At 39.9% G+C, this 14417-nt stretch overlaps 1 protein-coding gene across 12 annotated transcripts in view; it reads left to right on the forward strand.

The window, feature by feature from the left end:
- Positions 1-14417, forward strand: part of HDX (highly divergent homeobox) — a 111827-nt gene that overhangs the window by 67789 nt on the left and 29621 nt on the right. For all 12 annotated transcript variants that reach the window (XR_012160937.2, XM_073360905.2, XM_073360908.1 and 9 more), the window contains 2 exons: positions 1662-1808; positions 9463-9670. Coding sequence is in view for 11 of the 12 variants with exons in the window: in XM_073360905.2 (XP_073217006.1) it covers positions 1662-1808; positions 9463-9670 (355 nt within the window). In the remaining variant the exon portion in view is untranslated. The remainder of the gene's footprint in view (positions 1-1661; positions 1809-9462; positions 9671-14417) is intronic.

The raw sequence follows: 14417 nt of genomic DNA on the forward strand, positions 1-14417 counted from the left end.
ATAGGAAAAAAGTGGAACAGTTCAGATATTTGTAGAGCCCTCAGTCTCAGAACAGAGTCCGTTAGGAAGTCGGCATTCCTCTTCTCTTTCACTTCTGAATGGTAGATTGTGAAGAAAGGTTCTGAATTGACTGTACCTAGATGGATGAAACTGTACATAGCAGGGGAGTATTTGGAGTATTTTTTGGTAGTGAGTATAATCTGTTAATACTACACTATACATGTGCTGAATTACATAATCACTCTAAACAGGACATTATTTTTTTAGGAAACAAACTATAATTCGCAGAAAGAAAAGGAGTACTAGTGGCACCTTAGAGACTAACCAATTTATTTGAGCATAAGCTTTCGTGAGATGCATCCGATGAAGTGAGCTGTAGCTCATGAAAGCTTATGCTCAAATAAATTGGTTAGTCTCTAAGGTGCCACTAGTACTCCTTTTCTTTCTGTGAATACAGACTAACACAGCTGCTACTCTGAAACTATAATTTGGCACACCTATTTTATATTAATTTAGCACTGAAGAAGCTGGAGTTCTTTTAATGACTTGTTAAGGATTTATTTAAAAAGGGAGAAAACAGCAGATACTTATAACTAAAGAGGTAGATGACAATACTGGATTCTATCAAAAATCTTAGCAATAATTTTGTTCCACTAATTTTGCTGACTCATTTTAAAATTAATGTTTTAATAGCTTTTTATTTGAAAATTCTCTTCTCTTTTGACATAGAAATCTTGGGTTTAAATATATAATTCCAGTAATTGGTGTAAATAACAAGTAACTAAGCATCTGCAGATGTGTTTCTGCTATCTCTTCATGTAGACTTCAAAAGTAGCTGCCTCTATGGATTCTTCGCAGCAAGAAGTGGTAAATCTGTTTGTCAGCGTGAGGAAATGGAAACAATGATTAAGATAGTTGGACTAACAAGAGTTACTGGAGCTAATGGTTTTACTTGCAGTGCAGTACAACATACATAACGCATTTTTAATACACAACCATACAAATCAAGGAAATGGTAGGTAACCTCGGAATCATTTTGCAGTGTCCTTGTTTATATCTATTGTCTACTATTGTGCAGTTTTATCAAAACACAACATTTGGTAAATCATAAATAGTGAAAACAATTTAAGCTCCAGAGCCTACCATATAAACATAAAAGGATTCCCTTTAGGGGGCTTGGAATCCTTTGAATTATGCATGTATTGTAGTTATCAGTAAGATAAAAGGGTTCTGGCAAAAACAAAAAAAAAAAAGGCAACTTTCTCCGCCCCCAAGGGATAATACGCATAATGGGGTGAAGAGAAAGTAAACAGCTGAAGCAAAAAATACCCCATGATTACTCATGAAACCTTATAAAAATGAAATAAAGCAAATCAAATAAGATGGAATTAAACAATGCTAGCACATTTAAAACGTGCATTGGTTCTAAAACCACCAACAGAGGTGAATCCCAGAGAACTCTGTGACAATCTAGATTGAAAAATTGACATCTTCAGGGAAACTAATATGAGAGAATTTAAAGAACAGAAAAGCTAAGGAAATGGAAGGCCATGAAGTGATTTTTGCTTTTGTAATTCCAAAGTACTTCGTTTGTGAACAAGGCAGTATCACCTGAAAGCCTTTTTTATATCTTGTTCTAATCATAACTTCTTGTCTTACAGCTACAGGACCGCACACAGTTTAGTGACCGAGATTTAGCTACTCTCAAGAAATACTGGGACAATGGCATGACCAGCCTGGGCTCAGTCTGCAGAGAAAAAATTGAAGCTGTTGCTGCAGAATTAAATGTTGACTGTGAAATAGTGCGGGTAAGAAATGTACAGTCTCTCCCTTCTCTTGTTTCAGAAGCAAAAATAGCATAGATAAAAAAAACCTTTAAAAATTGCTTGAGGTAGCCAGAAATATATTTCACCATATTAAATAATGAATGGCCTGCAAGGATGTACTCTTGCTCTTTCACCAGTCTATATATAGATAAAAGCCCTCAGGTGATTTTTTTAAATTTCTTTCTTTCTTTCTTAGCAGCAAGAGCAGCTTTACAAAAATTTGACATTCCATTTAGAGTGGAATTAATATAAGATTTTAAATGAGCAGGACTATCCCAGCAGATTGAAAAGAACTAGCAGTTATGATGGGACTAAAATACAAAGTCCCTCTAGGGATAAGAAAATGCTTTTGGTGTAAAATCAAAAACATGTGAAAGAAATTGATCAAAATGGGCGGGGGAGAAATACTTTGCAGGAACCAGGACAAGATGTGACAAAGTGGGCAAAGGATATTCTGAGGGATACTGGGGAATTTCCATTTAGTAGTCCACATAGTCATCAATGATTTCCTTAGGGAAGAGAAATGAATACAAGGTTGATGTGGTTGATCATTTTAGAGAGCCATGCAATATAATTGAAGTAAATAGTAAAATGATACTGGACACCAGTGAACAGACGTTCCAGAGGTGTAGAGAGGAATGCAATCCTGGGGGCATTCTAAAATGTCTGGATTTCAGGATCTGTTCTACCTTAAACTTGGAATGTGGATACTACAGCAGAAGACAGAACTGCAGAATTGTGATCAACATGATGGTCACATATGGGTAGAGTTTATACAGATGCATCATTCCCATAGGTTAGGAAAGTGATAATCTCGTCATTCAATACTAGTGAAATTCTGCCTAAAGTAAAGCCTAAAATTCTGAGCCCTGACTAATAGAAAGTCGGGAGGAATTTAGAGCAATTAGAGGTGGAGGAATTGACTTAAGAGTTCAAAAAAAATGTAATGTGTGTAGTTTGGCTGTATGATGACTAAGAGGGAGCGCAGTTGGAACAGTTTACAAATATTGAACTTGGGTTTGCCAAATCAAGTGATGGAAGTTCTTTTGCCTTACTGTTTTAGAGTAATTGGAGAAAAATGCAGGACAGTATAGTGTAGAGAACAGTCTTTTATTAGCAGAAAGATGGACGTGACAAGTTACTTTGACCTTCACTTTTCATGGTTCTGACAAGTAGGTGTTAATCATAGGATTATTTTTTTATCTTGAGTCCAAGCTAACTGTATGACGATCTTTCATTTTCGTTAACTTGATGTTTCATCATCTTTCTTTAGGAGCTCTACTAAGCACTAATGAAAATATTTATTATTTAGTTAAGTAGCATTTATAGTTTTTTATAAACTATGTGGGGGGGCATGCATAAAATTTTCATCATAAATTGAAATATACACAAGCACTTAAAGGAATGTTTCATTTGTTGTAATTCTGAAATTTTTGGATTAAAGGCTTTTTACCATTGTGTGACCAAAATTTTTTTATTTCCTTTTATGTAAATTTACTTAAATCTCTTTGTGCCCCAGGAGACACTCTAGTGTCATATTAAGTACTGACCAGTACTTGTTAAAATAGAAAACATTAGAACTGAAAAATATAGTCTTGTACATTAATTCATTTTTGAAAGGTTAATTACTGAGACCACTCTCTACATTCACATTTAATAGTGTTGGGAGTTTTTTGAGACTGGAGGTGCTAGAAGAGGGATAGGTAATACATAATACGCTGGGATTTAGGCTACTGAAAAGGTATTATCCTTTCTCAAATATTTGGGTGTTTTACACTGGTCTATGGAAATGATCAGATACTGAGCATGGTACTGCTCTCTTTGGAGATTAGTAAATCAATATTTTTTTCAGCATTATGGACCCAATTATTTATTTAATAGGACATCTTGGATAGAGTTTGATGGGTCAAGCCCTTTGATCCCTCAATTCTGCAAGCCACAATATGCCTCAGGATGCCTGTGAATTCAAGTCAGTGGAATATTGTATGGGTACAGGGGTCTGGCTGTGTGGTTTTGTTTTCAGCATCAGGCCTTGTGCTCATAAGAAGAGCGTGTTCAATAATAGAAATTATCTAGTGTATTTGACCACCATCTATGGCATTTGTAATTGGGCAGCAGTACACTGACTGAAAAAGATGGGTCTGGATGGGAGAAAGCCATTTCTTGCCTCACCCTTGTCCCTATATAGCCATGACAAACAACTTAATCCCATCAGTAGTAATCACATTGATACCAAAGAAATTCCCCAGATTCTATTTTGTATTCCTGACCCGCTTTTGAATAAGCAAGAATCACTCCACCATTGGAAACTGCAGGTCACATGGTACTAGGATGACCAGATAGCCAGTGTGAAAAATCGGGATAGGGAATAATAGGAGCCTATATAAGACAAAGCCCCGAATATCAGGACTGTCCCTATAAAATCGGGACATCTGGTCACCCTACATGATACTTCAAAAGTAGGGGAAAGGTCAGCTGAGGTAAACAACAGCTGCATGCTAAAAATAGAACTGGCCATGAGCATGCATGGAATGCTGGCGGTGAGCATGTGCAGTAAAGATCTGACTGGAAGAAATTATCAAAGGTGTCTAAAAAGCTTTGGCAGGACAGTCAGCATGTCAGTGGGCTGATAGGAGGAGAGAATAGGAGCTGACAGGCAAGAAGGACAGAGAAGAAGAGCAAAGCTTGCCTGAGCAGTCCATTGACAGCAGCAGCAGTAGCAGCAGCAGAATATCCTGCCCGGTCCAGCAGCAGAGGGAGAAGAAGTAAAAACAACACAGCGGCAGAGGGAGGCAGAGAGAGAGAGAGAGTTCAGAAGAAACAGTCAGCAAGCGTGGAGTGAGTCTGTCAGACAATATTACAGAATAATATAGTGTAGTGAGTATCGGTATGTATGTGTGCGCTTAGGTTAATAAAGATGTGTGTTTGCGTTGTGCTGTTTGTAAAGAGAATGTATATACATAGGATTTAAAGAAAATTTAAAACTGGTGTCAGCGACCTCTGAACTACTGATCACCATAAGCAGGGTGTATCACTTAGGATCATCTCAACTGTAAGGCAGTATGGTTTGGGGAGTTCTTTAACTTGCTATAAGAGATTTGTGGTTTAGATTATTATTGTATTAGGGATTATTATTTGCACCAATAAAAAGGTGCCTTGTTTTGAAAAGAACACTGTCTTTGTGTCAGTCATTTATCAGAAGCCTGTGTCCTCCAGGTATTCCTTAGCCACCCTGGAGACCCATACATCAGGAAAACAGATTGGTTAGTAGGTGAGCTATTCTGGGGGTACCCTAAATCTGTTTTCGGGGTAACAATATCTGGAATGCACTGCTCTTAATCAAACTCTGCTCTACTTTACAACGATATACAAAAGAATATATATTTTACCAATTCCTGATTGTACCAGTAGGAGTGAGATGGCTATCAGTCCCTCTTCTTCAGTAAAAAATGTATCTATGTGTTTTAGGGTTTTGAAGGTGCTGTGATATATAAACACCAGTATAATTGATGTGACAATTACAAGTATTTTTCAGCTCAGAGCTAGTGGTCCTATGTGTATAAATCTTCTAGGCCTAACAGTACACCACTATCCAAATTTCAAAGGAGATAAGGCAGTTGACGTGGTGTTGCTACTGGGTCAATATGTGGACATCTTAATATGGAAAAAGATTTTCACCATAATTAGCAAACTTCTGAAAGCCCTTTTTAAATATGCTTCATATCAGAATGACAGATGCTATCATTTAGAGGTTTTACAGGAGCAGGAACTAGCTATGAAAGCCACAAATCATGAAAGATTGGAGGCTGGCAGGACTGCAAGGGCTGAGTTTTTTAAGATTGCTTAACAGACACAGATTTGCAGTCTATGCCTTCATTTAAGTCTGCTGTCAGAACTGTACGTTTAACATCAGCTGGTGACTGCGTGTTTGTTTTTTTTTAAATATTGTTTTCATTGAGCATATTGTTTAGAGTAATACTTCTCAGCCTTAACTTTTAGCTAACAAAGATTTTTTGGGGAGTAATTCCTGTAATCAATGAATTAATAATTTATTGGTTACATTGTTTCAAAGAAGTGAGTACCAAACTTGAATCATAGCACTGCGGTATAGTTACATGAAACAAAAACAAATATTCCCTGTGTTCTTTCACTTTGTGAAGAAGTGTGACAAAAATAAATGGTTTAATGTACGTACACAATTTTCACATTTTATGTCTTTTTTTTTAATTTTACTTTTGTTTTAATTTTATTCAGTTGTCCTTCCCCCTCCCATCCCCCCAGGCTTTACCCCGTTGCAGTAGGTTTTTAAGGGGGATCATTTTTTCTTAATGATTTATCCCCAGCAAGAAATGTTGTTCTGGAAATGCACACATACGTGATCTATAAACATGGCCCCGTGTATAATTAGAATTCTTTAGCGCAAAGAGTATGAGTAAAAACTATTGCTTTTCCTTTCTCACATAAGAATGACATTTCACGCCTGTGCACCGTCAAATTCAAGCAGATTCAGTCTTTTCAGGTTCAATGGTTTAGTTTGTCCCCTGGCTCCAATGTTTCCAAAGGGATTGTGGTCACATAGAGTGACTGCAGGCTGTACATTAATTTTACATATGTTTTGACACCCCCAGATGGTCTTTCATGGATTTCCAAGGTACCAGAAGAAAAGCTGGTTATTTTGTGGTATTCTCAGACACGTGAACTCTGTACCAAAACCTCATAAAATTGTCCAATACTTCTTTCATTTCTTTTTTGATTAATTACGTAGCTTTTTGTGTCTAATTAGAAGTTTGTTTTTTTTTAATCCTTCTTCTCTTGACTGATTTATTCATTCATACCAAAGTTCGGGGTTTTACATTAGAAGAGCTTTCATGGTGATGACCAGGGCTCTCAGACATCTGAATGTCTTGGGAACACAAGGATGATGACTAGAAAAGAAAAACCTTATTTGCACAATTTCATAATCAGAAATAATTTGAGGAATAGAGGACAGATGCAGGACAATGGAGTTTTGTAAGTAATTAAAGTTTACATTCTTTGTAGAGTGTTGATTTGAGTTTCTCAAGGAGATAGTATAATGAAGAAATTCAATTAGAATATGTTTAAATCAGTATTCCTCCTAGGGGTGAAGCCAGTTGGTTTAAGGAAAAGAGAAATGTATATATTTAGGTACATTTCTCAATGCACTGCTCCAAAATATTCATTCTAGAGTGGTGTTTTTTTATAGGAAAGCCTACAAATACATGGCATATATCTTCCTTTCTAATTTTAACTTTGGATGCTACAGAAGTGGATACATGTATTTCAAAGGGCATGTTCAACATACAGTAGTGAATGCACGGTTCTATTTTGGCAGAATTTTGAAAGCAGAAATGACACATCAAAAAGAAAAATAAACAGTCTGCCTTGTCCATATGTTCCAATAACTTCTTGCTGGATTTTTTTCAGTAATTCACTGTAGAAGGGAATAAAGAGGCAGACTCACTCTTAAATAAAGGAAAGATAAATTGTGGTAATGTGGCAGGAACCCTACAGTAGTTAGCACCATGCATTGCTGCCATAAGCACAAGGAAGTTAAATATATGGCAAATTATTTTATGAGAAAGTCCTTAACTTCAAATAATTTGCCCATTTTTGGAACTATTGTACATTTTTATTATGAAAATGTAGATTAGGGGAAGGGGCATATTATCCAAGAGCAAGGGATCATCAGAAACAATGTGATGAGTAACCAGTTGGAACTTTTTTAAAATAATTTTGTTTCAAAAGTACTTGATTTTGAAAAAAGCTACATACAGCATGGCAAAGTCTTGTAGGTAAAGCTGGTATCCCTATCTGTTATTAAAGTTGCCAGACACTTTGCATTATAAGACCCTGTTTTTAGTTTCTTATATCTTTGTAAAACTTTAACACTTTGGGCTCAAATTTTCCATGCCGAGTGTCTTCAGGCTTTTTTTAATTTCATCCAAAACAGTTGAGATGTTTCTGAGAACGAGGCAAGGAAAAATAAATTATTTTGCCAATGTTAAAAAATGTTGGCAACTATTTTTTATTTTTTTAAGCTTTCGTACGCCCATGCATTGGAGCCAGGACTAGAAATTTATCAGAGGATGTGCCTTTTCCATCTCTGTGAAAATCTGCCCAATTTTGGCCAAATTATAAACCTTTGAAGAAAATCCCAATTTGCACATGCTCATTAGAGATGACTTGAATATAGCTGCTAAAAATATCTGAAGATTCCATCTTCACTGAGCATGTTACAGTGCCTCTCAGCTCCTAGTGCTGACCAGACTCTGCATGTGCCATCCACCCAAAAAACTGAGCCTGCTCCATTCCCTCACAGCTCATACATCTGACCAGACTCTGCCTGTGCCATCCCAAAGTCAGGGTGGGGCTGAGAATGGAAACTGATCCCAGAGACCTTGTGTCTCCTGTGCTTTCAGAGACTCCCCTGATGACACCCAGGTAGCAAGGAGGAAGAAGTTGCCTGATTTGAATACAGAGGAAACAAAAAAACAGACTTTAGAGGGAAAGAAGAGGAGTGGAGTGGATTGGAACAAGAAGTTTGTTGAGACTGGGACTGGAGGGGCAAGAAACATGGACTGGCTGGGTACAGAGACCAAGAGTGGGAGCTCATGGAGAAGCTGGGACTAGTTGGGCAAGGAGACTGGGACAAGGAACCAGTTTGGGGAGGAACAGAGGTGAGGGGAGATTAGGTGGGAAGAAAGCCTGAGACTGGCTGGGCAAAGAGACTGGGACATGGAGATAGGGTGGGGTTGTAAAGGGATGACCAACACTGGATGCAAAGCCTGGGTCTGGGACTGAGAGCCAATGTGGGTGAGGAGGGAAGAGACAGATCAGACAAGAAGCCACAGGCAACCTTAATTATGGCATTTAAAATTTTTGAATGCTTGACTTTTGCAATCTTAAAAATGTTCTTTTAATGTTTTTTGTTCATAATTTAGGAAAAAGAATAAGCATGTTTATTACCAGCTATATGGTCATACTTGTATACTTTTAAGTAAATCTTTATCTGTTGAGAGGTGTGGTGACTTGGATTATGTGAAAGGAATGTGAATGGAATGTAAGGTTGTGTTGTCTGATTCTAAGTCACCTTAAGGTTACTTGACCCTGAGGCTACCCCAGGCTCCTGCGTAGTTTGGAGTGGCCTGAAGGTTGCTCTTAAAACCTCGTAAGATCATCTAGTCCAGTCCCCTGCACTCAAGGCAGGACTAAGTATTATCTAGACCATCCCTGAGAGGTGTTTATCTAAACTGCTCTTAAAAATCACCATGATGGAGATTCCACAGCATCCCTGGGCAATGTGACTGATAACTCCTAAAGGCTATTCTTACTACAGTGGAAAGCCAAAGCATAGTGGTGCTCTGGCTCTGCCTAGTTTTCTCTGGCTATGTCCTCTTTGTGGAGGGGAATGAGAGAGAGCTATAACACTGGAGGATTTACAATATGCTGTGGGTTTTGGGCTGCTTTGTTCCACTGGCATGTGGTAGAGCAGTGGAAATTGGGCCAAGGATCTTGCCCTCTCCCTGTCGCACAGAAAAGTTCATTACTCTTGGTTTTAGGACTGAGACTTTTGTTACTATTTCTGATATCATCCATTTGTATTTCTCTCTATAAGACTTGGATTGGGAATCGAAGACGAAAATATCGTTTAATGGGGATTGAAGTCCCACCCCCTAGAGGAGGCCCTGCTGATTTCTGTGACCATTCTGAATCTGGTGCTAAATCAGCACTTACTCCAGGAGAGGAAACTGCTACTGAAGTGGGAGATGATAATGATAGGAATGATGAAGTGTCAATCTGCTTATCTGAAGGAAGTTCACAAGGTATTTGAAACTGCAATTGCTACTGTTTTGTTAATTATATTTTGCAATTTGTGTGCTTTTCATCTCTCTCTAGTGTATACATTCAGAAGGGCTTGAAACAGTTGCTTTTCTTACCTATGAAATGAACAGCCTTCTGAAATGCAAACCAGTATTTTTAAAATTACAGTCATTTGGCATTGTCCTTGCCAAGGTGGCAGAGGCAAGTTTTTGAGCTATTATGTAGATTTATACAAACTGTAGCACCCATTCAGCACTCTGACCACTCTAACAATTTTTTTTCTAAAACACTAAAATAATTAGACCTGTCAGTTCCTCTTGATCAGTGGTTCTCAATTTATTTACCATTGTGGGCCGCATATGCAGCTCTCCGTGCATTATGTGGGCCACATCCACACTAATATATATACACACACACACCCTACCTGCAGATCTAAATAAAAAAATAAAATAAGGTTTAGTATTTGTTATATGACAGCAGTATGATTCAAACTGATATAGTACCTTTCATTTCAACACTGGCAAATGTTTACCAAGAGCATTTTAAATTAGCAAAATAAGTCAAAAATTAACTGTTAAAATGAATTAATTTACTGTAAGGGTGGCATGGTATGGTGTATTGCCACCTTCACTTCCTCGCTGCTCCTGCAAAGATGGCACCCCCCAAGCCAGGGACTTCCCCCTCGCCCCTCATGTGCCGAGCCACCCCCATCTAGGGACTGCCCCCCAGCCCCTCCCCACATTTTACCCCCAGCCAGGGAATGCCCCCCATCACTCAACCCACCTGGGACTGTACCCCCAGCATCCAGACCCCCTACCCCAACACTTGGGTGGCACACGTGCCTGCCCTGCAGAGACAGGGTGCCCTGTCCAGTGCTGACCCCCCTCCCCCCCAACACTGCCCTGCTCCAAGGGACTGTCCCCTCCTTCATCTAGTCCCCCTCAAGCACTGCCCCCCCAGCACTGAACCTTCCCGTCCAGGGACTGTGCCCTAATATCTAGCCCCCCATCCAGGGACTGCTCCCAGCCAGCAGTCCCCAATCTAGAGTCTGTCCCCCATGCACCAGCTGCACCCCCCTCCCCGCAACTGTACCCACCTGCATCCTCCTCCCTGCGCAGGCTGGTCTCCTACCTCGACAGTAGCTCAGCTGCCCAGCGGCCCTACCCACCTGCTACTGTGGTCCTACTGATGGGGAGCCTGCTCTAGCTGGGGTCAATGGACCTGCGATCTTGCAGAGTCTGGGGAGTGCTGAGCACCCAGTCCTCCTGCCGATGCGCCTGGGCCAAATCCTACAGAAGGGGGCTGACGCTTGGCCTAATCCTGCACTGCCCCATTTTGGAACTCCCCTCCTGCTGGCTCTGTGCCTGGGGTGGGTGCAGCCCCTGCTCTGCCCTAGTTATGGCCCTGAGAATGTCACGTGGGCCACAGCTGTGTGCTGATTGGGCCGCAAGCAGGTTGAGAATCACTGCTCTAGATCAACTCAAATACACAATCATGTTGTTTAACTAGAGTTACAACACAACCAGAACAGTCTAGTCCAAACAAACCTACAATAGTATTAAAGCCTCTTTAAATAGCCTGGTAACAATGCAGAGAATTAGGCAGCAGAGTCAGTAGCACTGGGCTGTTTGGAGGGCACCTAAAGTGTGTGTGTGTGTGTGTGTGTGTGTGTGTGAGAGAGAGAGAGAGAATGAATTTGTTTTCCCACCCCCACAATTTCATGAGTTTGAGTGTTAAATGGGAATTAGATGATCAACTCATTTGCTCTGTCGCACAAAATAGAATGACCAAAACCAGTCTTCTGTGTCCATAAAATTAAAACTCTAGGCCCTAAAGGAGATGAACTGCCACCTTTGCACGTTTCACTGGCTTCAAAAGTTGAACTAATTGCTCCCAGTGCTTCTGATTAGAAGTGATCAATAAGGCCTGGGCTGGCTAAACTAAAAGGAAGTCTGCTTTAGTGCACACTGTTGGAGCTTTGTAGGCCACATAGGATCTTGTCAATTGGTTTGAATGGTATAGAGGAAAGCGTTAGGGACATTGAGAACTGTTGTGAACGAACTCGTGATGTCTTTGTTAAATTCAACTATAAATAGAATAAGATGATACAGAATTGGGTAGAACTGATTGAGATCCAGGGAAGATGCCAAAGTATGAGAATCCTTGACTTGCCTGAGGGAGAAGGAACTGGTCCAGTAGGATGTTTATTTTAAAGACAGAAAAGTGAATGTTATGCCATTTAAAATGAAGGATGACTCAATATTCATTGAGCTAGGGCTTTTGAAGCTGAACACAGAGCTGTAAGGGATCCAGGCAAGGAGAATATGACTATAATAAAGCTTATGGAGCTATGGACAAACACAGGATTTCTTTAGTAACAAAAATGAGAGATTTTTATTTTCAACATAAAGATTATTTTCCTACCAGCCACAACCCAGAAAGTAGTTCAAAATAGGTTAGGAGGCAGTAAAGAGAACCTTTATTGGAAATTAAAATGGGTTAATTAAGAATAAGTAAACTACTTTATTAGACCCTGCCCAAGTCTGTGGAAAAGCTGTTGGACTAAATTGTAACTAAACCCCCTTTGATATAGTAGTGGACTTTGACTCTGATAATTCTTAAAACTTGAATCTATTTGTATGCCAAAATGATGATTTCAGTTTTATTGTTGGGTTGCAGACATTATGTCTTTTATTGGCACTGACTGTCACTTGACTTTAAGTCTCCAGTCTGCTAACCCCATAATAAAGACTTTCTGAGAGGAGAGAGAGAGAGGCTAATTATATCAATGAGGGCTTGAAAAAAGAGCTGACACTCCTGGAGAAGATAAGTAGTCCAGAATTACACGCAACAGCTGTTTTATCAGAGCTGTGTAATCACCCTTTTAACTTTTTCGGAAAATACAACTCTAGGTTCCAAAAGGACTTTCAGAGAGTTGAAAAGAAGTACTCCTGCGGGAATTCTGCCCCAAAAAAATAAAAATTCTGCACACGATATTTTAATAATCTGCAAAATTCTGCATATTTAACGCAATATAATCACAGCAGTTTCAATAATTTTTGGTCATTTTATTTCAGAATACCTGTCAGCAAGTATGTCTATAACAATACAGGCGACAAAAACAATTCAGGAAATGTTTTTTGACAAATAGATTCCTTATTAGGCATATTAATACATAACTCTGAGTAATAATTCATTTAAACTACAATGCAGAACCGTATTTCCTGCACCCCTCAGAAGCAGTGCAAAGGCTTGGGGGAGTCAGGGGTAACAGAGGAGCTGAGGGAGAGGGAAGTGTAATTGCTGGGAAGGAGCCTGGGTGTGAACTTGGGGTGGTTGAGTATGGGTGGGAAAAGTATGGAATAGATTTTTGAGGGGGGCAGGGAGGGTTTGTTAGGGACCTTCTCCCATGCAGACCCTGGCTGACCCCAGCCTCTCCCATTCAGTCAGGCACACCTGCCCCATCTCTGTGTCCCTTCACCCCCATGTGTCTTTGCACCTCCTGGCCAAATGTGTCCCTCCACCCCCACTCAGACACCCACTTCCCCCATCCTCATGTGGCACTGTACCCCCTCCTCCATCCCCATGTGGCCCTGCACCTTCCTCACCCCTGTGGCCCTGTGCTGTGAAGAAGGCACTACAGGCTCTTTCTCTTCCCTAGCTAGCCTTGAGTGGTGGCTCTGTTCCAATGCCACAGCACTCTCTGGTGGGAAAAAGACGAAACTGCAGCAACTTTCCAGCCGAAGTTATTTTCTGCTGAGGCTGCTCTGGTCTAGCGCCATAGCACCCTCTAGTGAGCAAAAGGTAGAACTTCAATAAATTTCCAACAGAAGCTATTTTCGGTCACACAAAAAAATATGCATGGCACATGAATTATGCGCACGTGCAGTGGTGCAAAATTCCCCCAGGGGTAAAAGAACTAACTAGGTAAGTGAAATAAGTGGAATGAGGCTGGTGAATGCTGCTAGTCTTTAAAAGTAGCTGATGAAAAAACAAAAATCAAAACCATAACTTGATGCAAAATTAAGGTTATATACTTTATCAAAATCAGAAAATGGAAAACGTTAAGGTTCACTTGTAACATTAACGGGCCCTTTTGTCTTTTGCGTTAGTTATATCCACATTAGGTGTAAATTGGTGCAGCTCTGAGGTCAGTGAGCTGTGCCAATTTACACTAGTTGAAGAACTGATTCTTCATATTGAACATTTGGATTCACTGGTCAAACTAAACAAATGGTGACTGTTGAGATTACAGGGCAAGTTACGCTTTAGATCCTTTTTCAGTCCCCCTCATGTGCACCCCTCTGGTGACAGCTTTTGCTTCCTTCACCCTTGTCTGGATGGAACCAGTTGGTCTACTACTCTTAGACTAGATCTCTGGGCTGCAGTCCAATTGTTTACCACCAGTGATAAATTGACAGACTTAACTGTTTTCAGCACCTGCAAGAACTTTCTCCAGAAGCCTGTGACAAACAGGTGATTGAAGTGACACAAAACAGCTTCATCAAAACAAAATATTAATGCTACATTGCAGCCAGAGAAGTGAGTTAAAACAACAAAAGTCTATGAGCAAATTAAATATCCATCTGGTAAAACTGAGATACATATCCTATGCGTATAAAATAATAAAGATGTCTCCCTTGTTTTCCACAATGACCCTGGGCAGTGCAGTAGGATTTTGTAGCTCTTATGATTCAGGGCCCCAGAGGAGCTATGAAGCTTCCTGAACTGAAGCGGCTGCCTTGCACA

This window comes from Lepidochelys kempii, chromosome 9 (assembly GCF_965140285.1).
Source record: "Lepidochelys kempii isolate rLepKem1 chromosome 9, rLepKem1.hap1, whole genome shotgun sequence".
Classification (NCBI taxonomy): Eukaryota; Metazoa; Chordata; order Testudines; family Cheloniidae; genus Lepidochelys; species Lepidochelys kempii.